This window comes from Equus quagga, chromosome 3, assembly GCF_021613505.1.
Source record: "Equus quagga isolate Etosha38 chromosome 3, UCLA_HA_Equagga_1.0, whole genome shotgun sequence".
Classification (NCBI taxonomy): domain Eukaryota; kingdom Metazoa; phylum Chordata; class Mammalia; order Perissodactyla; family Equidae; genus Equus; species Equus quagga.
In genome coordinates, this window is record NC_060269.1 from 37,199,757 (window position 1) to 37,225,654 (window position 25,898).

Sequence of the window (25,898 nt, forward strand, 5' to 3'; positions counted from 1 at the left end):
AAACTACAGACTTTGCCCCTTCTTCTCTTGGAAATAACCCAAAACCAACAAGACAAATGAAAAATCAGAAAAGGAAATTCCTTAGATGAAGTCAGAAGACATGCATAACTCTGAAGCACATTATTGAGAAAGAGCTTCCAAATATAAATGAAAGTTAAATGGGAGTGGAAGAAGAGGAAGTTAAAGATGCCCACAATTGCAGATCTCAGACAATGCAGAGAACAGCTCTCTAAAATAAGAAGCTACAACCTGAGGAGAAAATCTCTTTGGAAAAATGGAACCAAGGTGCTTATTCTGACAGAAGAAGCACCCTGGACCACATTTTCACAAGATCTCAAGAAGTTGGGAAGATGAGGAATCACAGAGATAAGGCATATGTTCAGGACTCAACCTCCTTGATGCAGGGGTAAGAAGAGATAGTCAGCAATGCGAGCTGTCCTTCAAAATAGAAATAAAATGGCTGGGGAGAAGAAAGGCTAAAAGAACTCATGTGCACACATGGAACTGTGTCATTAAAAGTGTTTCCCATTAACCTGGAACGCTGCTCCAGCCACTGCCATACACAAACCTCCTACAAGTGGATGGTTCAGGAAGAACTCACTACATGCAAAGTGAGTAATAAAAAAAAATAGCACAAAAGGTATACAAAAATATTGCAGAAACAAATAAAATGGAAAAGGTGCTGATAAATGACAGATGAATACCATGAGAAAAATGTTGCCAGAAAAAAAAAGTTGAAGAATATTGTCACTAACAATGTAAACATTTTGACCAAATATATTGCCTGAGAAGGTTTTTGGAGAAAAAAAGTAATTGCTTCTATTAAAAGAACCTCCCAAAAAGGAATATAAAAGCTAAAGAAAGATATGGTAAAACAGTAGAAACAACTACTTGAGCTGATGGGAAAAAAAATAAAATCATTTCTAGAAATAAAGACAAACTATGGGACATTGAAAACAGGATTGATAGAAGCAGACAACATGAAACACAATAAAGAAAAATTTTAAAAGGATTATAAGAAAAATGATAGACAAAGGAAACAGGCAAAAGAAGAAACGAAACAAAGTAACAACAAAAATATATTAAAGACATAGTTTAAGAAGCAATTACTGAAATAAAATAAGATTAGAATCTTCAAACTGAAGGACATATTTTATATTAGGAAAAAAATTGTCACAGTAAGATACTCACCTCAACATATCTCAGAAATATTATTAGAATTCAGAAATACAGAACCCTTTGAACAGCCAGGCAGAAAGATCAATCTGCCTATAAAAAGCAAAGCCCTAAGCTAGAAGGCAGAGGAGAAAAGTGTGCAAAATACTCAAGAAAGATGAGTGTGACTTAAGATTTTTATCCTATCATAGAGGACACAATCAATAAATAACATCAATAACTGAAATTTTGAGAGGGAAAAGCAGTTGGTAAAAGATGTAAAGAGCTGATTTTGACATCTTTTATAGTCAAGGGGAAAAAGCATCATTTGGAATTAGTAAATCACATGATCAACAATAAGTAAATTGAAAGTATGAAGGTATACACTAAGAGAAAAAACATATCTAATAAAATTTGGTGGTCGATGAACAAGAGGGGTGAGAAGAATAAATGGATACACATAAATTCTATTATTGTTCATGGGAGGGGGTCACAGTTATATGTAAAGAAAATACGTCTTCTACTTATGAAATATTAACTGCTATGGGAATGGGGCCTCCTGTCACAAACAACTACAAAATAAAGACAAAAGATTTATTATAAACAAATGGTAATTATGAGAGTGTGGTACTCTTTCAAGGCTAAATAGATCAGTGGAAATGAGTAAGAGCACAGAAGCAAACCAATGCATATGTGGACTTTTAGTATATGACAGAGGTGGCCCTGAAGACCACTGGGTAAAGGAGGGACTTTTCAGTAAATATTTCTAGGACAATTGAGTGTCTCTATGACAAGAGGTGGGGGGGAATGAGCAGGGAATAAAACTGGATCCTCCTCTCACACCTTGTACAAGAATCAACTCTAATAAGCTCAAAAACCTAAATACAAACAAAAAATTATAATAATGTAGAAGATAATAATGGACATTAATTATTTAGGTAGCAAAGAATTTCATGTTTTACAGACAAGACACAAAAAGAAATAGTCATAAAGGAAATATTGATAAATTCAATTTCTGTTTATCAGAAGACACCATGAAAGAGCATATAAAGACAAGGCATGGAGTTGAATAAATTTTTTTCAACACATGCAATTGACAAAGGTGCAGTTTATGAAATTTTATAAGGGATTTTTACAACTCAATAAGAAAAAGGAGAAAACTCAAAAGAAAATTAGAAAAAAGTAATTGAAAAAGATTTTGAAAGAGGAAATCCAAAGGGCCAAGAAGAATATGAAAAGAGTGCTTAATTGCATCAATAATCAGAGAAGTGCAAATTAAAATAAAAATTTTTTAAAACACTGAATCCCAACTGATCGGCACAAATTTACAAGTTTAACAGTTCCAAGAGCTGAAGAGGATGTAAAACAATAAGAATGCTCATTCTCCGTAAGTGTGAATATGAATTAGTGCCAACCCTGGCATACAGCTTGGCATTTTTGAGAAGTCGAAGGAATATATAACCCATGAACCAGAAAATTCTCTCTCTGGTATATACCCTACAAAAATCCTTACACATGCACACCAGAAGACATGCACAGTGTTGTTCATAATGATCTTAAAATGAAAACAACTTACACATCCATCAAAAATAGACTAAAAACTTCATGATATATTCCTAAAATGATATACTGTACAGCAGGGGAAATGAACAAGCTAAATCAGTATGTAGCAGCATAAGCGAATTTTAAAAGCAATGTTGAGTAAAACAGGTAAGGCACAGAAAATAGACGCAGTATGATTTAATTTATATAAATTTTAAAAACAAGCATAAATAATTCACCATCACTCTGGGCAGTAAAACTAGAGAGAAAAGCACAGATATTGTTAACACAAAACTAAAGCTAGTGGTTAACTCTGAGGATTGAATGAGAGTGCTCTAATTTGGAAAAAACAAGGTGGAGGGTGGGGGTGACTTCTGGGTGCGGACAATACTCTACTTTATGATCTGTGTAGTGCTTACACAGTGTTAACTTTTTAATTTTTCATCACATCATAGCAGGTTTTCATTATTCACTCGTCTCTCTCAGTCTGTCATGGAGTGTTTTACTTGCTATTTAGTGTTATGCTCCCTTGAGCATGGGGACACTGACTGGGTGAGTGCAGACCCTCACAGGTACGCAGGCCACAGGCATCCACCGAACCCTCCTTGCTGCAGTACCCACTCCTGCCCTCAGGGCAGAGGGGGCTGCAGTCTCTGGGCCCGCACCTGGGAGTGAGTGATCAAGACCCCATCCCTGGGAGTTGGGAAGGAAGGTAGGAGGAGGACCAAGTGAAAGTTAAGGCTCCAAGCTTCCAGTGCATGTTCCATTATCCTATCAGACTCACTTACAAACCACAAGTTTACAGGTAAAATTTTAACGAATTTCAAGATGGCGACCAAAGAGCCTTGAACCCGAAGCGCTGATCCCCTTCTGAGGGAGGAGTCCTGTGTGATTGCAGGGTAACACGCCCGTGAAGCCAGCCCCACACCATACACAAATGTTTTCTGCACATTTCTGCATGTATGTTATAGTGTATATGGGTATGTGTGAGTGTAGGAAAGAAGAGAACAGATAATGCTTCTATTTTCTTCTGCAAAGCCCTGAGCAAGTCGGGCCTGAGCAGAAGAGAAGTTAGAAGATCTGAAGTGATTGAGCCGTTAACGTTTTAAACTGGCTGTCGGACTGAAACTTAGGTGCCAAAATATTCATATATCTAAATGTAGAACTGCGTGCTTAAAGGCTGTTTTATAAATGAAGTATTTATAATTAAGATCACAGGCAATTAATTCCACAGCATGCTAAGCAATTTAACATAATTGTCCTTGGCTACAATACTGATGCCAAGAACCTCCTTCTCCTCTCTGATTCTAGTTCCTTCCTTTCCACTCGTCACTGAAAAAGTGTACTATGTTTGGTGGGCAATTTATAAAATCTAATAAAAATGGATACAAATAGATTAAGTTATCTAATGTATGACTTAATTCAGATTTCAGAAAGAAAATGGGATGGAAGGAAACCTAGTAGGTGCTCTACCTGTGTTAGCCTCATTTAGTTCTTTCACTCTAATTCTGAAAGGAGATACAAACATCTCATTCCTACTAAAGAACATGGTATAGGAAGGATAAATATCCTAGTTAAGATCATCTAGCTAGTAAGAGGATATATACATAGATATATAGTTCTGACTACAAACTTTTTCTATGACTTTTCTTTGCTTCCTTTTTTCTTTCTTTTATTTAAACATTTACTGTCCATATACTATGTGCCAAGCATTAGCATGGAAATAAGTGACCATGGTCTCATGGGGCCCAAAATCCAAGGCTGTGCTGTCAGTTTGGTAACATGTGTCATGAGCATTTGAAATGTAGCTAGTATGAATTGAAATGTGCTGTAAGTTAAATCATACAGCAGATTTCAAAGACTTAATAAGAAAAAAAGCATGTAAAATGTGTTACTAATAATTTTTCAAATTGATTACATATTGAAATGATAAATTTTGAACATACTAGGTTAAATAAAAGTGTGTTTGAAATTTATTTCATCTGTTTCTGTTTACTTGCTTAATGTGGCTGCTAGTAAATTTTAAATTGTAAGTGTGTCTCACATGATGTTTCTATTGTACATCACCAGTCTAAAGATGCCCTCTCAATCTTGCTTCAGGATATATAAACAAATTGCTTGCTTATAATGTTGAAATGTTATATTTCAAGATCATTTTGAATAATAAATATCTATAATCTACTGTAGACCATATCTTCCTGCCACCATCAATATTTATTGACTATATATTCAATCTTTCGAAATTTCAGAAATTAGCTTAAATAAAATTAGCTAAAACTGTTGGTTTTCCTTTTCCTGACAGAGTGCACAATGAACAGAGAAATACCTGGATTCAAGACACAAGTATTCTTGTAATGGATTTAAAACAGCTTTTTTGCATCCCACAAGTATCTCATAGAGATTTGCTGAACGTTTTTAATATCATAGCACGCATTTATCCCAGCATGAAAAATTTTGATTGTTTAAAATTTGGTACATTAAAAATATTTTTCACATTTTCCTAAAGAATATGAGGCAGGATGTGTTTTCAGACAATAAAACACTTGTGTTTTTATGAAATGTCTATTAACATGAGCAGTGGGGAATCATATAAGAAAGCTATCTTTCCTATTATATTACTATATACCGAAAGAGCATTACAAACTAATTTGTTATTCAACATAAAAGCTAACACTCTAAAATTGTACAACATGCAGTAACATCATTGATAAACTTGAAAGTTTTGTTGAAAATATAATTCTAAAAAGTATGTACAGTAGCAAGAAACGCCAAATTTCAATTGCATGGGATCAGATATACCATAAATCTGAAAAATCATACAAATTTACAACACTGTTTAGTTCAGGACATTACATGAACCGCATAATATTCATTTTATAAGTCCATCCCATATTGAATCACTCTGTTTTGCCTTGAAATGAAGGTTTAAAATATCCTAATTTTAGGGGCTTGCCCCGTGGCCGAGTGGTTAAGTTCGCACGCTCTGCAGCAGGCGGCCCAGTGGTTCATTGGTTCAAATCCTGGGTGCCGACATGGCACTGCTCATCAAACCATGCTGAGGTGGCATCCCACATGCCACAACTAGAAGGACCCACAACAAAGAATATACAACTATGTACCAGGGGGCTTTGGGGAGAAAAAGGAAAAAATAAAATCTTAAAAAAAAAAAATGCTAATTTTATAAAGAGTAAAATATTCATAGGTACATTTAAGACAATATGAACATATAAAAAGCAACACAATAAAATGGAAGAAGAACTGAGAATCAGGAACTTGATACTTGTGAGACTTGAGCCAGTTGCAAATGTTTGATATTTAGTTTCCTCGTCTGAAAGATGGAAAAAGTTAGATTAGCCATGCCTGAAAATCCCTTGAGAATCAAGAAGACAACATACAAAAAGAAACTTATTACCAGTAAGGCCTGATACAAATTATGCTATTATTATATTAAAAAAATTTATTCTATAATTTTATTATAAATATCTACCCTTCAATTAATGTTTTGAGTAGCTATTGTGGGAAAAAGTAACAAAAATATTTTAAATATCTTAAATTTCAGCTTTTCAAATCATTTTTGGAATCACCTTGGTATAAAATAATAACTGAAATTACATCAATGAGTGAAAATATTTATGAGAAGGGACTTGATAATTACAGTAGAATTTTGGGAGATAAGTGACCACAGAATTAAAAGGGCAAGTGGCAATAGTCTAAATGTATACCAGGCAGGCATCATCTACCTCCCACTCCACCTGTTGTGATATAGTGGATTCCTGCATAAAAGTAAATCTATTTAGAATGTTTAGATTTTATTATTTTAAAAAATCTACTTTCCACTTGCAAAATTAATTGAGAATCCCTCTCTCCCTGCCTTCCTTCCTTCAGCTGCCTTCACATAGTGTCAGAAGCAGGAACAAAGAACACAGCTTTTCCTCCTCTGATACTGAGTACTATGGACTGAATGGTGTCCTGCTCCCCACCTAAATTCATATGTTGGTATTTGGAGATAGTGCCTTTCAGAGATAATTAGGTTTACATGACGTCATGAGGGTGGAGCTCTCATAATGGGGTTACTGCCCTTATAAGCAGAGACCAGAGATCTCTCTTTTTCTTGAATGCATGCTCTGAGGAAAGGCCATGAGAGAAAACAGCTATAAGGTAGCCATCTGCAAGCCAGGAAGGGAGCTCTCATCAGAACCCAATCATACTGGCATCCTGATCTCAGACTTCCAGCCTCTGGAACTGTGAGAAAATATTTGTGTTGTTTAAGCCACCCAGCCTGTGGTATAGTGTTATGGCAATCCCAGCTGACTAATACACTGAATAACTCCTGGTGGAGCAGGCAGATGAAAGAGCTGGAGAGTTTACTGCACTGGTACACAGGGGAGGATTATCTTACGATTGTTGGGAGAAAATAAAATTAATGAACTAAAACTATTATGTTAGACTCAACTAGAAGAAAGTTAAAAGTCATGTAGCCACTAGGTTTCTAAAAGATGCAAAGGGAATAAAATTGGAAGGAAATAAACAAAATTGTTAGCCATGGCTGTGAGAGGGTGGTGGCATTAATGGACAAACTTTTCTTTTCTCCAAAAGTTATTTAGTATGGTTATATGAATTTGTATAATAGAAAAAATGAAATCTAAAAATTTTCTATTGATCTTAATACAATATAAACCTAATGGCAGGGGTTTTATTTCAAGCTGTCTTCACATGGGAATGAAAGTTATTTACAAAGCATTTTTTGAGATCCCATATGTCTGCCACTCTATTGGTTATTTTTATTTATTTATTTATTTTTGAGGAAGATTAGCCCTGAGCTAACTGCTACCAATCCTCCTCTTTTTGCTGAGGAAGACTGGCCCTAAGCTAACATCCGTGCCCATCTTCCTCTACTTTATATGTGGGACGCCTGCCACAGCATGGCTTGCCAAGCAGTGCCATGTCCACTCCCAGCAAACCCCAGGCCACTGAAGTGGAATGTGTGAACTTAACCACTGCGCCACCAGGCCAGCCCCTATTGGTTATTTTTACAGGGGAACTGATGCCCACAAAAAACTCATCCAGGGGTAGCAGCAGGCCTGGGCCCATGTGCAAACATTTTCCCAGACATAGTACTGCTGTAGCTCCACAAGTGGGAAGGTGCCTCAGCGTGACTATTCCCGGCCAGCAGTAGAGCCCAGTGTACCACAGCAGTCCTAATGAGTGGCCTAGGCTCCGACCCCATGAAGAAGCCTCACTCACCAAACACAGCAGCTGGCGTGACCTTGACCTTAAGAAGAGGTGGGGGCAGATCTGTGAGCATGCATGAAAGCTTTCCCAGCTGGCATGAGCCCTTATAGTACCACTGTGGACCCACAAGTAGGAACACACCTTACGTGACTGTTCCCAACAAGCAGGAGAGCCCACCATACTGCCAAGGTCCTGAGTAGCCCAGGCTCCAACCACATGAAGAAGCCACACACAGAAAGCACAGTGACTGGTGCAACCTTAAGAAGAGGTGATGGCAGATCTGCAAGCACACACAAATGCTTTCCCAGCTGGCGTGAGTGCCCATAGTACTGCTGCAGGCCCACAAGTGGGAATGTGCCTCAGTGCGGCAGCAGCCATGAGCCTGCATGTGAACACTTTCCTAGCCAGTAGGTGCACCCACCACACCCACACAACTTCCAGCAGATGGGGTGGGATCAGAAACACAGCTCCTAAGTCCTGACAGCAGTAGCATGAGGAATCAGTGACCTTATACTACCAAAAATGTGCCAGCAAAAGATTAGTTCATCAAACAGCAAGAGAAACTACAGCAATAATTCAGACAAGAAGGAAAATGACAAATCTCCAAAAACCAACTCTAAAGTCACAGAAATGTCCAATCTAAATTACAGAGAATTCAAAATAGCTGTCATAAAGACACTCAATGAGTTACAAGAAAAGTCAGAAAGAGAATTCAATGTGCTCAGGAATAGAATTAGTGAGCAGAAGGAATAGCTGACCAAAGAGATTGAAGCTTTACCAAAAAAAAAAGCAGAAAGTCTGGACATGAAGAACACAAGTAATGAGATAAAAAATAATCTAGAGTCCTTAAAAACTAGACCTGTAATTATGAAGGAAAGAATTAGTGATTTACAGAATAGAAATGCTCGAGGTGGAGGAGGAGAGAGAACTAAGACTTAAAAAAATGAAAGAATTCTTCGAGAAATATCTGACTCAATTAGGAAAAGCAACATAAGGATTATAGGTATTCCAGAGGGAGAAGAAAAGGAGAAATGAACGAGAGCTTGTTCAAAGAAATAATATCTGAGAACTTCCCAAACCTGGGGGCAAACCAGACTTACAAATACATGAAGGCAATAGGACTCCTAATTACATCAACACTAAAAGACTTTCTCGAAGACATATAATACAAAAACTGGCAAAAGTTGATGACAGAAAAAATTTAAGTGCAGCCAGGCAGAAAAAAATAACCTAATAGGAACCCTATCAAGCTTTCAGCAGATTTCTCAGCAGAAATCTTATAGGCCAGGAGAGAATGGAATAATATATTCAAAATACTGAAAGACAAAAACTTTCAGCCAAGAATACTCTATCCAGCAAAACTATCCTTCAGATATGATGGAGAAATAAAAGTTTTCCCACATAAACCAAAGCTGAGGGACCGCCTCATTGTCATTAGACCTCCCCTATGAGAAATAATTAAGGATGCCATCATACCTGAAACAAAAAGGCGAAAGTCTACAAAGCTTTGAACAAGGAGATAAATAGACAGACAAAATCAGACAGCTACAGTTCTTTTGCAGACCAAGGTAGCAAATACTTAATTATAACTTAAAAGATAAAGGAAAAGAAAGTGTCAAAAGTAACTATAAATACTTCAACTTAGTGACAAACTCACAACACAGAACAGAATAATTTGTGACAACAATAACTCAGAAGTAGAAGAGAAAAGGGATGGGACTTTCTTAGGTTAATGGAAACAAAAGGTTATCAGAAAATTGACTATCTCATCTATGAGATCATTTATACAAACCTCATGGTAACCACTAAATGAAAAATCAGAGTAGAGCCACAATTCATAAGAAGAGACAACTGAGAAAACTTCCACAGGAAAACACTAAAATGAAATGGCAGTCAGACACACAAAGGAAGGGGAAAAAATGGAAATATATACAACTGGAAAAGAAGAGATGAAATGGAAGTATTAAGCCCTCATATATCAATAACCACTCTAAATATAAATAGATGGAATTCTCCAATCAAAAGACACAGAGTAGCTGAATGGATTAAAAAACAAGACGCAACAAGATGCTGCCTCCAGGAAACACATCTGAGCTCTAAAGACAAACATAGGCTCAGAGTGAAGAGATGGAAGATGATACGTCAAGCAAATGGCAAGCAAATGAAAGCAGATGTTGCCATACTTATATCAGACAAAGCAGACTTGAAGATAAAAAGGACAATGAGAGACAAAGAGAGGCAGTATATAACGATAAAAGGACTTTCCAGCAAGAGGACATAACACCTATAAATATATATGTATCCAATACAGAAGCACCAAAGTATAAAGCAACTATTAACAGATCCAAAGGGAGAAATTGACAGCAACACAATAATAGTAGGGGACCTCAACACCCCACTTACATTAATGGGTAGATCATCCAGACAGAAAGTCAACAAGGAACAGTGGCCTTAAATGAAATACTAGGCCAGATGGACTTAATAGATATATATAGAACATTACATCCAAAAAGAGAATACACATTCCTCTCAAGTGAACATGGAATATTCTCAAAGACTGACTATATATTGGGAAACAAGTCAAGCCTCAATAAATGTAAGACTGAAATCATATCAAGCATCTTTCACGAGTACAATGCTATGAAACTAGAAATCAACTACAAGAAAAAACCTGGGAAAGTCACAAACATCTGGAGACAAAACAACATGCTACTGAACAACCATTGGATCAATGAAGAAATCAAAGGAGAAATTAAAAAATACCAAATGAAAATTAAAATACAACATACCAACTCTTGTGGGATGCAGCAAAAGCAGTTATAAGAGGGAAATTCATAGCAATACAGGCCCACATCAACAAACAAGAAAAATCTCAAATAAGTAATTTTTTTTTGAAGAAGAAGATTAGCCCTGAGCTAACATCTGCTGCCAATCCGCTTCTTTTTGCTGAGGAAGACTGGCCATGAGCTAACATCCATGCCCATCTTCCTCCGCTTTATATGTGAGATGCCTACCACAGCATGGAGTGCCAAGCAGTGCCATGTCCACACCCGGGATCCAAACTGGTGAACCCTGAGCCACCATAGTGGAACATGTGAACCTAACCATTGTGCCACCGGGCCGGCCCACAAATAAATAATCTTAAACTACACCTAACAAAACTAAACAAAGAAGAACAAACAAAGCCCAAAGTCAGCAGAAGGAGGTAATTAATAAAAATTAGAACAGAAATAAATGAAGTAGACGCTAAAAAAACAGTATAAAGGATCAAAGAAACTAAGAACTGGTTCTTTGAGAAGATAAACAAAATTGACAAACTCTTAGCCAGAATCACTAAGAAAAAAAGAGAGAAGGCTCACATAAATAAAATCAGAAATAAAACAGGAGAAATTACAACAGATATCACAGAACTACAAAGGATTGTAAGAGAATACTATGATAGGGCCATCCTGGTGGCATCGTGGTTAAGTTCACACATTCCACTTCAGCAGCCTGGCGTCTGCAGGTTCAGATCCTGGGTGCAGATCAACACCACTCATCAAGCTATGCTGTGGCATAAACCCACATACAAAACAGAGGAAGACTGGCACAGATGTTAGCTCAGGGACAATCTTCTTCAAGCAAAAAAATGAAGATTGGCAATAGATGCATGCTGAGGACCAATCTTCCTCAACAAAAAGGAAATAAGAGAATACTATGAAAAACTATATGCCCACAAATTGGATAACCTAGAGGAAAGGGATAAATTCTTACATGCATACAACCTCCCAAAACTGAATCAAGAAGAAATAGAGAATCTGAATAGGCCAATCACAAATAAAGGCATTGAAACAATAATCAAAAATTTCCCCCAAAAATAAAAGTCCAGGACAAGATGGCTTCTCTGGAGAATTCTACCCAACATTCAAAGAAGATTTAATACCTATCCTTCTCACACTATTTCAAAAAATTGAAGACAAAGGAACACTTCCTAACTCATTCTATGAGGCCAAAATTACCCTGATACCAAAACCAGGCAAGGACAGCACAAAGAAGGAAAATTACAGACCAATATTGCTGATGAACACAGAGGCAAAAATCATCAAAACAATTGGCAAACCAAATACAGCAACACATTAAAAGGATCATACACCATGATCAAGTGAGATTTATACCAGGGATGCAGAGTTGGTTCAATATCCCCAAATCAATCAATGTGATATGTCCCATTAATAAAATGAGGAATAAAAATCACATGATCATTTCAAAAGATGCAGAGAAAGCATTGACAAGATCCAACATCCCATTTATGATAAAAACTCTCAATAAAACCAGTATAGAAGGAAAGTAGCTCAAAATAATAAACACCATATATGGCAAACCCACAGCCAACATCATTCTTAATGGTGAAAAACTAAAAGCCATCCCTCTGAGAACAGGAACAAGACAAGGGTGCACACACTTGCCACTCCTAGTCAACATAGTATTGGAGGGTTTTGCCAGAGCAATTAGGCAAGAAAAAGAAATGAAAGGTATCCAAATTAGAAAGGAAGAAATTAAACTCTTGCTGACGGCAGATGACATGATTCTCTATATAGAAAACTCTAAAGAATCCACCAGAAAACTATTAGAAATAATCAACAACTACAGCAAAGTTGCAGGGTACAAAATCAACTTGGAAAAGTCAGTTGCATTTCTATACACAAATAACAAACTAGCAGAAAGAGAAGTCAAGAATACAATCCCATGTATAGTCACAACAAAAAGAATAAAATATCTAGGAATAAATTTAACCAAGGAGGTGAAAGACCTATACAATGAAAACTGTAAGAGATCATTGAAAGAAATTGAAGAATATATAAAGAAATAGAAAGATAGTCCATGCTCATGGATTGGAAGAATAAACATAGTTAAAATCTCCATATTACCTAAAGCAATCTAAAGATTCAATGGAATCCCAATCAGAATCATAATGACATTTTTCATGGAAATGGAACAGAGAATCCTAAAATTTATATGGAGGGGGCTGGCCTGGTGGCACAGCGGTTAGGTTCACATGTTCTGCTTCAACAGCCTGGGGTTCACCAGCTCAGATCCCAGGCATGGACCTACACACTGCTTGTCAAGCTATGCATGGCAGGCATCCCACATATAAAGTAGAGGAAGATGGGCACAGATGTTAACTCAGAGCCAGTCTTCCTCAGCAAAAAGAGGAGGATTGGTGGCAGATGTTAGCTCAGGGCTAATCTTCCTCAAAAAAAAAAAGAAATTTATATGGAAACACAAAAGACCTCAAATAGCCAAAGAAATCCTGAGAAAAAAGAACAAAGCTAGAAGCATCACAACCCCAGACTTAAAAATATACTACAAAGCTACAGTAATCAAAATAGCATGGTACTGGTACAAAAACAGACACATAGATCAAAGGAACAGAATTGAGAGCCCAGAAATATAACCACACATCTGTGGACAGCTAATCTTGGAGAAAAGAGCCAGGAACATACAATGGAGAAAGGAACATCTCCTCAACATATGGTGGTGGGAAAAGTGGACAGCCACATGCAAAAGAATGAAAGTAGACCATTATTTCGCACCATACACAAAAATGAACTCAAAATGGATTAAAGACTCAAATGTAAGACCTGAAACTGTAAAACTCCTAGAAGAAAATATAGGCAGTAGACTCTTTGACATCAGTCTTAGCAGCATCTTTTTGAATACCATGTCTACTCAGGCAAGGGAAACAATCAGGCAAAAGAAAAAATTAACAAATGGGACTACATCAGACTAAAAAGCTTCTGCAAGGCAAAGGAAATGATGAACTAAATGAAAAGACAACCCACCAAGTGGAAGAAAATATTTGTGAATCATTTATCAGACAAGGGGTTGACCTTCAAAATATGTAAATAACTCATACAACTCAACAACAAAAAAAACAAACAACCCAATCAAAAAATGGGCAGAGGATAGGAACAGACATTTTCCCAAAGAAGATACACTACAGGTGGCCAACAGGCACATGAAAAGATGTTCAACATCACTAATTATTAGGGAAATGCAAATCAAAACTACAATGGGATGTCACCTTACACCTGTCAGAATAGCTGTAATTAACAAGACATAAAATAACAAATGCTGGAGAGGATGTGGAGAAAAGGGAACCCTCACACTGCTAGTGGGAGTGCAAATGGGAGCAGCCACTATGGAAAACAGTATGGAGATATCTCAAAAAATTACAAATAGAAATACCATATGATCCAGCTATCCCATTACTGGGTATTTATCCAAAGAACTTGAAATCAACAATCCAAAGTGATTTATGCATCCCTATGTTCATTGCAGCATTATTCACAATAGCCAAGATGTGGAAGCAACCCAAGTGCCCTTCTATGGATGAATAGATAAAGAAGATGTGGCATATATATACAATGGAATACTACTCAGTCATAAAGCAGACAAAATTGGCCCATTTGCAACAACATGGATGGACACTGAGCAGATGGTGTTATGCCATGTTATGCCATAAAGGGGCATGTATGTATGGCAATGGATAAAAATTAGACTACTGGTAGTGAGCATGAAGCGGTCTATACAGAAATTGATAAACAATAATGTACACCCAAAATTACACAATGTTATAAATGATTATGATCTCAAAAAAATAATTGAAAAAAACCTTATCCATTTTATTGAGAAAAAACTAATCACACTAATTAGATAATATCATATATAACAGTATTTAGAAAATATTTATTGTTATGAGTAAATGGTGAAGTAAAATCAAATAGGTATTATGGTCTCAAAGAAAGTACTCAGTCAGAGCTGACCAACATGAAGAGCAGGAAAATGTAATTATCAATGGAAATTCATGAAATTGAAAGCAATGTACAATAGAGAAAATCAGTAAAGCTCAAAGGTGGTTTAAAATAAAAAGGGAAACAATAAAGTTGACAGCTGTTTAGCAAAATTGACCATAGAGAAAGGAGAGAAGGAGGATAGAAAGAAGGGAGAGAGAGAGCCTAAATAATCAAAATAAAAAATTAAAAAGGAGACATCAGTACAAATATTATCATGGGTAATTTTATGGCAATCCTTTTAACAATTTAGACATAACCCTATACACATAACTTACTAAAACTGATAGAAGATGAAAATAATTTCATCAGTTCTAATTTTATCAAAGACATTTAATCTATGATTTCAAAATTCTATATAAAGAAAATTTCAGGCCAGGTGGCTTCACTAGCGATTTTCCCTCAACGTTTAAGAAAAAAATAGCACAATCTTACAGAAATTCTTCTAGACAACAGAAAAAGAGGGAATAGTTTCCAACCAAATCATGACAAGAATATTATAGACAAGGAAAATCACAAGCCATTTCTTTCTTCAATATAAATGAAAATACCCTCAACAGAACCTTAGCAAATTGAATTCAAGTTAGGTTTATTCCAAGGTTGAAGTTTAACATCTGAAAATGAATGAGTCTAATTCTCTACATTAAGAGAACAAAGGAGAGAAATCATAAAATCATCATAAGAGATAAAAATAAAATCACTTGGGGCCAGCCCTGAGGCGGAGCGGTTAAGTTCCCGCGCTCAGCTTTGGCAGCCCAGGGTTTAGCTGCTTCGGATCCTGGGAGCAGACATGGCACGGCTCTCAGGCCATGTTGAGGCAGCATCCCACATACCACAACTAGAAGAATCTTCAACTAGGATATACAACTATGTACCGCGGAGATTTGGGGAGATAAAGCAGAAAAAAACAAAAGAAAGAAGAAGATTGGCAACAGTTGTTAGCTCAGGTACCAATCTTTGGAAAAAAATAAAATAAAATAAAAAAATCACTTGATAAAATTCAACATTGATTCATGATTAAAAAACTCTTAGCGGGGCCGGCCCAGTGGCACAGCGGTTAAGTGCGCACGTTCTGCTTCAGCAGCCCTGGGTTTGCCTGTTCAGATCCCGGGTGCGGACATGGCACTGCTTGGCACTCCATGCTGTGGTAGGCGTCCCACATATAACGTAGAGGAAGATGGGCACGGATGTTAGCTCAGGGCCAGTCTTCCTCAGCAAAAAGAGGAGGATTGGTAGCAGTTAGTTCAGGGCTAAACTTCCTCAAAAAAAAAGAAAACAACTTAGCAAACTAGGAACTTTTTAATATAATAAAAACAGTCTATAAAAAACATTATACATTATATTGAATGCTCATATATATAACAATTCCTTCTGAGATAGGAAATGAGACAAGAAAGCCACTCACTATTTCTATTTTACATTGTGCAGAAGAGTTTAGCCAACACAATAAGGTAAGAGAATAAATAAATAAATGTCTAGAATAAGAAGGAAAGAACAAAAATTGTCATCATTCATAGACAACATGATTGTGTACAGAGAAAGTCTAAAAAGATCAACAGATAAATCAGATAAACTACTAGAAGTAATAATTTACAAAGGCCATAAGGATATAAGGTCCATGTAAAAAGATTAACTGTATTTCTATAACCAGAAAAGGGGGTAGGGACTGAAATAAAATTTTAAATACCATTTAAACTACCATCAAAACATCAAATGCATAGGAATAAATCTAAAAAATATATATGCAGAAAACTATAAAATATTATTGAGACAACTTTAAAGAGGCCTAAATAAAAGGAAGGGTATATCATCTTCATCTGTATTTCACTCTAAAAATTTCTAGCTTTTCTCAAGTCTCAATCTGCCTGGAAGCAAGTAAATCTAAACAAACATCATCTCTATAAAATAATGATAATTATGGCATGGCTTGTGAAATTAAAGTTTAAAAATTTAAGACAATTGAAATAATGGACAATGATAAGAAATTCTGAATAGAGGAAGAGCAAACCTAAAGTGCTTGATAGTCCTTTTATTGTTCAAGAGAGGATAACATTTTTGTTAAATTTTACTATGTTTAAATCAATATTATTTATTCATCAAAAACACATTAAAGAAAGTGAAAAGACTAGCCACAATATAACTAAAAAAGAATTAGTATCAAGAATTCAGGAGTAGAGGGGCTGGCCCCATGGCCTAATTGTTAAGCTCAGTTCACTCTGCTTCAGCAGCCCAGGTTCACAGGTTCAGATCCTAGGAACAGATCTACACCACTCATCAAGCCACGTGGTGACAGTGACCCACATATAATATAGAGGAAGATTGGCACAGATGTCAGCTTAGGGCTAATCTTCCTCAGCAAAAAAGAAAACAATTCAATAGCAGAACTCCTCCACATCTATGGTGGAAGCAAAGGGATAGAATTTGGGAGGGGCACACAAGTAGATGTTAGTTGCTATTAGTATTATACACCTTTTGCTGTGAGATAATTTTGTTTGTGCTCATCATAAGATTCAATAATACAAAAAATAAATAAAAGAGGGCAATTCATGGACAAGTGATGATAATGCATCATGAAATAAGGATTTCTACTAATCTGACTCTGGATACCTGAGGTCTGACAATAAATACATTCATACATACATACGTGATAGACAGATACATAGACAGATGATAGACAGGAAGAGGGAGAGAAGTGAAGCCAGTTTTTTTTGTTTGAGTTTTTTTTAACTAGGAAAGTTCTAGGTCACCAGGAATAGGTATGAGTCCTAAAAACAAACTACTCTAAAGAACATTAAACGTCTCTGGAAACAGGCCTTCTTATATTTTCTGGTTTTATTATTTTTATGCTTTCCTGCCAGTTCAGCCACATTTTTAAAGTAACCTTTTAATATTTAACTAGCATTTTTAGGCGTCCTATACCCAGAAGTCCTTCCTTGCACAGTTGTTCACCATGTTCTCAGAAACACACACACAGAGCTGTAATTCTTTCAGCTGTATTTTTTATTCAAGATTAAAAGAGCATATTTGAGCTCCATGGGTGGAAATATTTATTCTAATAAATTAGATAACTTTCCTCGTTGAATAGAAAAAATAAATATGAAAATTGGTACCACTCTTTTAGAAAAAAAAAATAGCAGTATTTTCACTCATCCAATAAAATATAGTGAGCTTTTCCTATGTGCCAGGAATGATTCTGGGTTCAAGGGATATAGTATTGAGTAAATCAGTCAAAACTATGTGCCTTCATGGAGATTATATTATAGCAGGAGGAGGCGGATAAAACCACATAAGTAAAATAGACAATATGTCCCGAAGCCTTAAATGTTAGAGATCAAAATAAAGCAGGAGAAGTAAATGGAGCTGGGACGGATGGTGCTACCACGACGGGCAGGTCAGGGATGGCCTCACTGATAAGGGGGCATTTGGACAAAGCCTGGAAGTGATGAAGGAGTGATGCCTGTGACATCTAAGGGAAAGAGCTTTCCAGGGAATGAGAACAACATGTACAAAGTTCCTGAGTTGGAAACGTTAGGTTTGACGTGCCTATTAAAAATCCAGGTGGAAATGCTGATTAAGCAGTTGAACATGAGCTAGAGTTCAGGAGAATAACCAGGCTAGAGATATAAGTTTGGAGTTTGCAGCATATAAACGGTATTTAAAGCCAAGGATTGGATAAAATTACCGAGGGAATGAGTATAGCTAGAGAAGAAATTCAAAACTTGAGTGCCAGGCCTCCTGTGAACATTGGAGGTCCCAAGACTCCCACTGGGAGTTAAAAAAAAATTGTTGGAGTTTAGAAGGTGGTCTGGTTGAATGGTGGTGGTCTTCAGGGTGAGATTTTTGAAATATTTCAAAGGTCTCTAGGCTATAACTATCAGAGAATATATGTAGCATGACAGAAGGCAAAATCATTGGAGGAAAAGCTCTCAAGGGAAGGAGAATCCAATAAATTAGAAAGCTTATTCATTTAGATATTGAACTCACAAAGAGTTATTATAAGACTAGTGCTAGAGAAAATGACAAGCATCCAAGGGCTAAATTCTTTAGGATATGAGAGAATGGATACAAATCAATAGATTACTGTAAGAAGGAGAGGTAATAAAGGATATAATTTGATGACATGAGATTCAAAGCTGGGAGTTTTAGGGAAGAGGAGGGGGGAGTGGTGTGAAAACAGCATGAGGAATCAGGAGGTCACATCTCATCTCCAACCCCAGAGATGTGAGGCATTGTAGAGAAGACCATCACCACTTGGGAGAGCAGCAGAGGAAGAAACGTCCTCAGGGTTGGGGACAGAGCACAGATTTCAGTTAGAGAGAGAAGATGAAGGGAATACTTAGAAGAGGTTAAGGATTTAGGATTTTTGCTGGTTACTGGCCATAAATTCAGGGAGAAGACCAAATGGGTTTCAGGAACAGGAAGAGTAAGAGATGACGTCAGAAAAGAAGACACACAAAATTCTATCGAGAGTGGGGTTTTGGTGGTAAGCAGTGATTTGGAAGTCCCAAGTGTCTTGTGCAGACTGATGTAGACAGAGTTAAAAGACATACTTAATGAGATTCACCCCGAGGGTCTCAAGGCTATGAACTTGGCATGTAGGGAGAGGTAAGAAATCTTGCCAAGAGCAGAGTCTGGGGGTCAGTCCTCTTCTCTCCTGTCAATAATTGTATAGAGAGGTTTTAATATCTGAGAAGTAACCATACAGAAAAAGGAAATTTTCTAACCTTTCTTCTCTTTCACTGAGGCAGTTTTATCCTCTCCGTGAGGATTACAGATGATGAAACTAAAGCCCAGAGAATTGAAGGGATTTGTACCCAGCCACACAGAGATTTGGGCCTTATGTAATGTGGGCTTCTTTGAAACATCTCCCTTCTTCCCAGAACTTTCTTTTGAAAAAGTCTATTAAAGAGTTTCTACATTGAGGCTTCCCTTAGAATCATAAAGATGGGAAGAAAGCTTTGAAATTACTGGTGAAAGGGGTGCCTGAGGAATATCAGTTTAAGAGTGACCTACCAAATTTATTGAAATAGGAGGGTAAAAAGGCATGACAATGGCAAAAATAGTTGAATCCAAGAAGGTCAAATGATTGTGTTTACACAATAACAATGAACCTCCCTTCCTGAGTTCAGTGCCGTGATAGTGTAAGTCGGTGTTGTCATGAAGTGTGTCTTGTGCTTCTAGTAATATATCCTTTCTGAAATGGTCAAAGCTACGTCTCCAAACACTAGATTTTCAAGTCTATTATGCTTTACTATATATATCTAGGGAATTGTGGCTAATAAGCATAGCTCAATTTTATTAGGCACTAGGATGTATGTTATACACTTTACAAGCATTATCTAAAAGCTTTGAGGTTGGTACTGTTATTATTGCCCATTTAACCAATGAGGAAACAATTACAGAGTGATTTAGTAACTCGGATGAAGTTTCCCAGATAGAAACTAGCAGAGCCAGAATTCTAACCTCATTAGAGTAACCAGAATAACTCCAGTGACTTCACTCAATCACTGTGAGGTAGTGCTTTAAAAAGCAAGGCTTCAAGCATTATAAGATACATACATTTATATAATATGTATATAATATGCATTATATTATTATATATTATATATAATAATACATAAGTCAAATGGATAGAAATCATAAAGTTGTCTTAATTCCTATGTTCTAATTTCCTTTCCTTTTTCCTTTAATAAGAATAATTTACTTATTTTAAAAAAGAATTGAGCAATTTTAAGAGCCCAATAAATTACCATATATCCCAGAGAAAATCACAAGATCTACATTCTCTCACAATTTAAGCTTTGGTGAGAGAGAAAAGCTTTGTTGTGCAAATTTTTAGACCATAGCCTTAAAATGAACTAAAAAATTAACAAGCATAAAAGAAGTATTTATTATTTCTCACCCAAGACACAAAGCCAGGACCACACCTAGGTTATTCAAAAATAAAATCATTTTTCACATTTACTAATAGCTTATATAAAATAAGTTGCTGGCCACAAGCCTTCAGATATTTCTGCTCTTCTAAAAAAAATGTTGCAATTATCAAAGAGTGGTTTGGCTGAAAACAAAACAAAATAAAACAAAAGCTTCACATACAACAAAGCAGTGATGAAATTTCCATTCTTATTTTATTAAAAATACATTTCACTTTAAGGAAAAAAGAATAGCTACCCTACAGCATTTGGAAATACTGATTTTTATTACAATTTTTTACACTTTCAACATGTCAACCTCCCAGCCTTCCATGACGTTATTTGAGACACTTATATCATAAAACTAATAATCTACCTAACAATTTGGTTTTAAAGCATATAAACTAAACTACATAACATCTACTGATTTTTATGGTATCTCTGCAGTCTACATATAATCAGTGTAAACAAGAACAGTAAAAAAAATAGCATCTGGTGCTATTCTTTTCAACGTTTATATTCATTGCTGTTACTATTGTATTTTACTTTCCCAAATTCTTTTTTCTTTTAGCAGTTATCAAGTTTCAGAAACAGACATACAGACAAAGATACAGAAGTATATTCCATTTGGGTGGCTTCTCCTTTTAATTTATCTTAATTCATCCATTCATTTAACAAATGTTTATTAATGCCTAATATGTATCAGTCACTGTAATAAGTATAGCGTCTTTAGCCTCCATGAAGTGATGGTTCCATTAGCAAATATTTCAGATATTTCAGCAGAACATTTTTGCATGGATAGAACCTTTGGCAAAACTCAAAACATCACGTAGGTAACTGTGCATGCTTCCAGCTGTCCAGCCACAATTTCACAATAATCTGTAGCTAGTAACTGGGACTCTCTCAACAAACATTTTAGAAAAGTCTTCTATCTTTTCTTTAGCACTAAACAAACAAGCCCCTGTATATTAAGCTCCATGTGTATGCAAAAAGACAAATTTCTACATTCAGACTAAAGCCATGAGAATTACTGAACCCTTCAATGAACTAAGAAGCTCCTCTGAAAGGGAAAGACACATGTGATTTATGGATGGTATTTGAAAATAGAGGCTTTCATCAACCCTTAGGTTGATCCTGAATAAAGTCTAAATGTCACAGAATTAGTAGAACTTTCACTTATGAGGTAGTTAAGGACTGTAAACCTCAGCTTTCAGGGTTATCATATTTCAAGATTATTATCTATAAAAACTACTTCACCCATTAGACCCTAGGCCTTATGAGAAATTTTTGACAGCATTTACTTCTTCACATAATTATTCAATTCTAGACTCAATTGAGACCCACACATTTTTCCCCTACCCTGGGGCCTCAGATTATCTGATCAAGATTTAAAAGAATTTAAGCTGTGGACCAATTTAACAATCAAAATTTTTAAACAGACCTATTGCATGTGTTCAAGATTCTGACATTATTCACAAATATTAATAGTTTTGGTGAATATTGGTTGGATTAATGAAAATGTGTTTCATGAGCCTCCACTTGATGCTTGAATTCCTTCTATAATAACCAAAACAAATAAAGGCTGGTAAAATTGTAGTTGAATAAAAGAAATTTTATGCAAGAGTGTCTTGAGAACCCAGGAGGAGATTATTCTGCAAATTTAGAAAAATTTCTTCCAAAATCAAAATAGTCCCATTCCACAAGAGTTTTTCTCTTAATGACACCCCGAAGCTCAAAAACATGAGTAACAAGTTAAAAGGAGGGAAAACTACAAAATAGTTTCTTTGAATCTATAGCCCCTGGGTCTTCAAACAACTCATCAAGCTTCAGAGAGCTTCTCAGTCACATTTAAGGAACTTTAAAGAATTATCTATACTTTCTTTTGAAGAATTATGTATTTTTTTAAAACAGCAACTCAACTATAGAGATATTTTTTAAATTATGAGAATTTATCCTTATAATTTCCTAAAAGCTTCAATATTCACACACATTTTAGAAAATCCAATCTCTCAAGTTCAAATAAAGAAAGTTAAAACTAATTTTTAGTAATTGTTTCTGAAATCTCTTTATCTTTTGAGACAGTATTTGAAATGAAATATAAAAGAAATGACTGTTTAATAATGGCTGTTTGACTTTGCATTTTAAATAAATGCAAAATAATGAAAATCACTGAGTTGCTACCAACATTTATGCAGTGAGACTTACCATTTTCTTCCAGAAGCCCCACAGAAGAGGAGGTCATGGGTCGTAAGAGCATGCCATGTTTGATCATGGGGAAGGCATAGGATGCGTCCAACATTCTGTTTCCAAAACATAAAGTTAGAGCTTTGAATGATTTAATAGACCCTATTTTGTAATACAAACTTCCAAAACTAATGTTATAGGACTAGAGGTTAATCACAGAGAGAAGCGCACTTGTCTCCTATGAACAGAGACTACACCTATTGTAGAGTAAGGGGCACATAGTAGGCCCTCTATAAATATTTATTAGTGAATGAAGACAAAATACTACCAAATTTTGCTTGCTCTAAGTATGGATAACGAACAGGAACATTTTCTTTCTGAACAAAAAAGTCTAACAAAAAACAAAAACATGAACATGCATCATATCTATTTCTTCTCTGTTTTGCAGGAAATTTTAAGTAACGTGTTTTCCTATCATGACTTGGAGAGTTTCAACCAAGTCGGCTGAATCAACAACCAGGCACCATGTAGAAACTTTACAAAATGTAAATAAGCAAAAGGAGAAAATAAAAATTACCACTAATTCACCCCCCTAATAATTGCAAACCCTGAAATGCTTCCTATAGGACAGGCACTATTCTAAGACCTTTATGTTCCTATCACATTTAATACAACAAACCTCTGGGTATTTACTATTATTATACCCATTTTATAGGCAAAGAGACTAAAACATTTAGGGGTTAGGTAGTATATAGATCAGATTATCCTAGCTAGAAATGGATGGAGCCAGGATTTGAACACAGGCAACGGGGCTTCAGGAACTAAGCTCCTTATTACTACTTTATACTGATGCCATTTGTCATGGTTAACATGTGTAACATATTCTACACCTTTTCTATGTTTATGTTACATAAATGTACATGAACTTAGCTTATTTTGCACTTTATATCATGAATATCTATCTTTGTAAATGTACAAAGATGCACATTGCTTGTTCAGCCCACTACATAGCATTCCATTGTATGGATTTAACATACTGATGGTTTATTTACCAATCTTCTTTTGCTGGATATTTGGGTTGCTTCCATGTTTTTGTTATTTATAAACAAGGATGAAAATCTTTGAAAATTCATATTTGTGTACCTGTCCAATTATTTTCTTTTCTTAATGTAAATGCCTGAAAATGGAATTGCTAGTTCAAATGTTATATATAAGTGTTATAGAAATCTTACCCATCAAAAAACTAGAGTCCATGAGGGAAGAGGGTGTGCCTGTCCTGTTCAGAGTTTTACATTAGGCATGTAGTAGGCACTCAATAAATAAATGACTGACTTATAGGATCCATTAGTCTAGCTGTCATTCATGTGATCACACCTATGCAGTTGGCCAAAGAACTGAGGTATCCCTAATATGACAGAATCACATCACCAAGGGAAAATATGAGAGGCTGGAGCATTCAGGTAGTTTTGCAAAACTCCATTTGAAATTCTAGAATTTATTTGTATGCCACCAAGAATGGGGCCAAGATACACTGATCAGTTGTAGTTTGCTTTGCTTTCTTCTATCTGGTCCATGCTTAAATATTATTTAAATCTCAAAATTAGAAGCATTAATTGCTTTTTTTCAATCATTCCCTTTTAATGGAAGATTCTGTAGAAGTAGACCACATCTCATCCACTTAAGCCAAATATTTTACAAACACAAGGTGAAATGGCAGAGTCGTTTCAACACGAATGTGAAATGCCATGAGGGATTCTATCATTTTATAATATCCTCATTCTGTTATCAAATTATCAGAATAATCTAAATACAATTTGTCATGTAACAGAGGAAACTCCCACTGATCACAAAACTAGGGGAAGAAGTCCAGGCTCACTTGCCTGAATTATAGAATGCATTTACAGAAATGTAGTTGTCATACCCTCAAATGCACTAAATATCATCAACTAAAAAATTAGCTCTAATAAACAAGTGAATAATAAGTGAATTTCCTTGATGAAAAATTAACATTTAGAATGCACTCACATTTACCATTATTGTCATAAAAAGGTATGTTAATGTATGATAATTAATCTTTGAAGTTAGAATTCAAAGGTACATGGAAGAACTTCACTTCCTTAAACTTAAATTTGAAAATGCAGAAGTATTCAACTTTACTTTCCCTCTGCAAGTCAAATAAAGAAAAATTTAGGAAAGGAAGAAGTCATACATTTATAAGATTCTATCATATTTCTTCATGTATTGTCCAAGGAAATTTCTTTTGTTGGGCCAATATTTTCATGGTCTACCCTAAAATATTATGTGTCACCTTAAAAATTAGTATTTTCCAAAGCATCTACAGGGAAATTGTAAGTAGATTATACACAGCTTCTCTCAGAGGGGTCTGTTTGTCTTGAACAGAAACCTTTGAGAGTCTCACAGAGTTGGGCAATTCATAGTTACTCCTAGAGCCTGTCCCTGCATTGTTAACCATCCCTTACCTGATTCGCTGACTGATTCTATTTTTCCTTCTGTTGCTTATATCCTCATTGCTAAGTTTGCTTATCTTCATTATGTGGTGAACTAGATTTCAATAAAAATTTTAGTCTAATGGCATTTTATTTGTCTAGCTAAGAACAAGTTTTCTAAAACCCTGAGCCACCATGTCCCAAAACTCTCATTTGTCTTTCCTTTTGCATTCTCATCACACTTCTAAAATTAAGGAAATGAAGCTAACTGCTAAGGTAGGAAACAAGTTACCACCATAATCTAGCTATAAATAAAGACAGAGCAGCTCTGGCAGATTTAAGTTCAGGCTTTGTCTGCCCTGGTGTCATTGAAGTACATGCACTTGCTCTTAATTTCAAAGGGTGTTGATCTTCCTCATTAAGCAAGACACGTTTTCATTAAAAATGGGAATTTAAGGTGTCAAGAGACCTTTATCTTCCACAAGTTGCGGAAAAAACAATTTTGAAAAATAGTCAACTCTTTTGAGAAAGAGATACTGAAAGATATTATGCCTGATCAGATTTATTATTAACAAGCGTTCCACTGTCCCTAT

The 25,898-nt window shown here is 35.8% G+C and overlaps 1 protein-coding gene across 1 annotated transcript in view; it reads right to left on the reverse strand.

Moving 5' to 3' along the window:
• IQCM (IQ motif containing M) overlaps positions 1 to 25,898 on the reverse strand; it is a 343,964-nt gene that overhangs the window by 264,418 nt on the left and 53,648 nt on the right. The window contains exon 5 of the mRNA XM_046657520.1: positions 22,880 to 22,974. Coding sequence (XP_046513476.1) covers positions 22,880 to 22,974 — 95 coding nt within the window. The remainder of the gene's footprint in view (positions 1 to 22,879; positions 22,975 to 25,898) is intronic.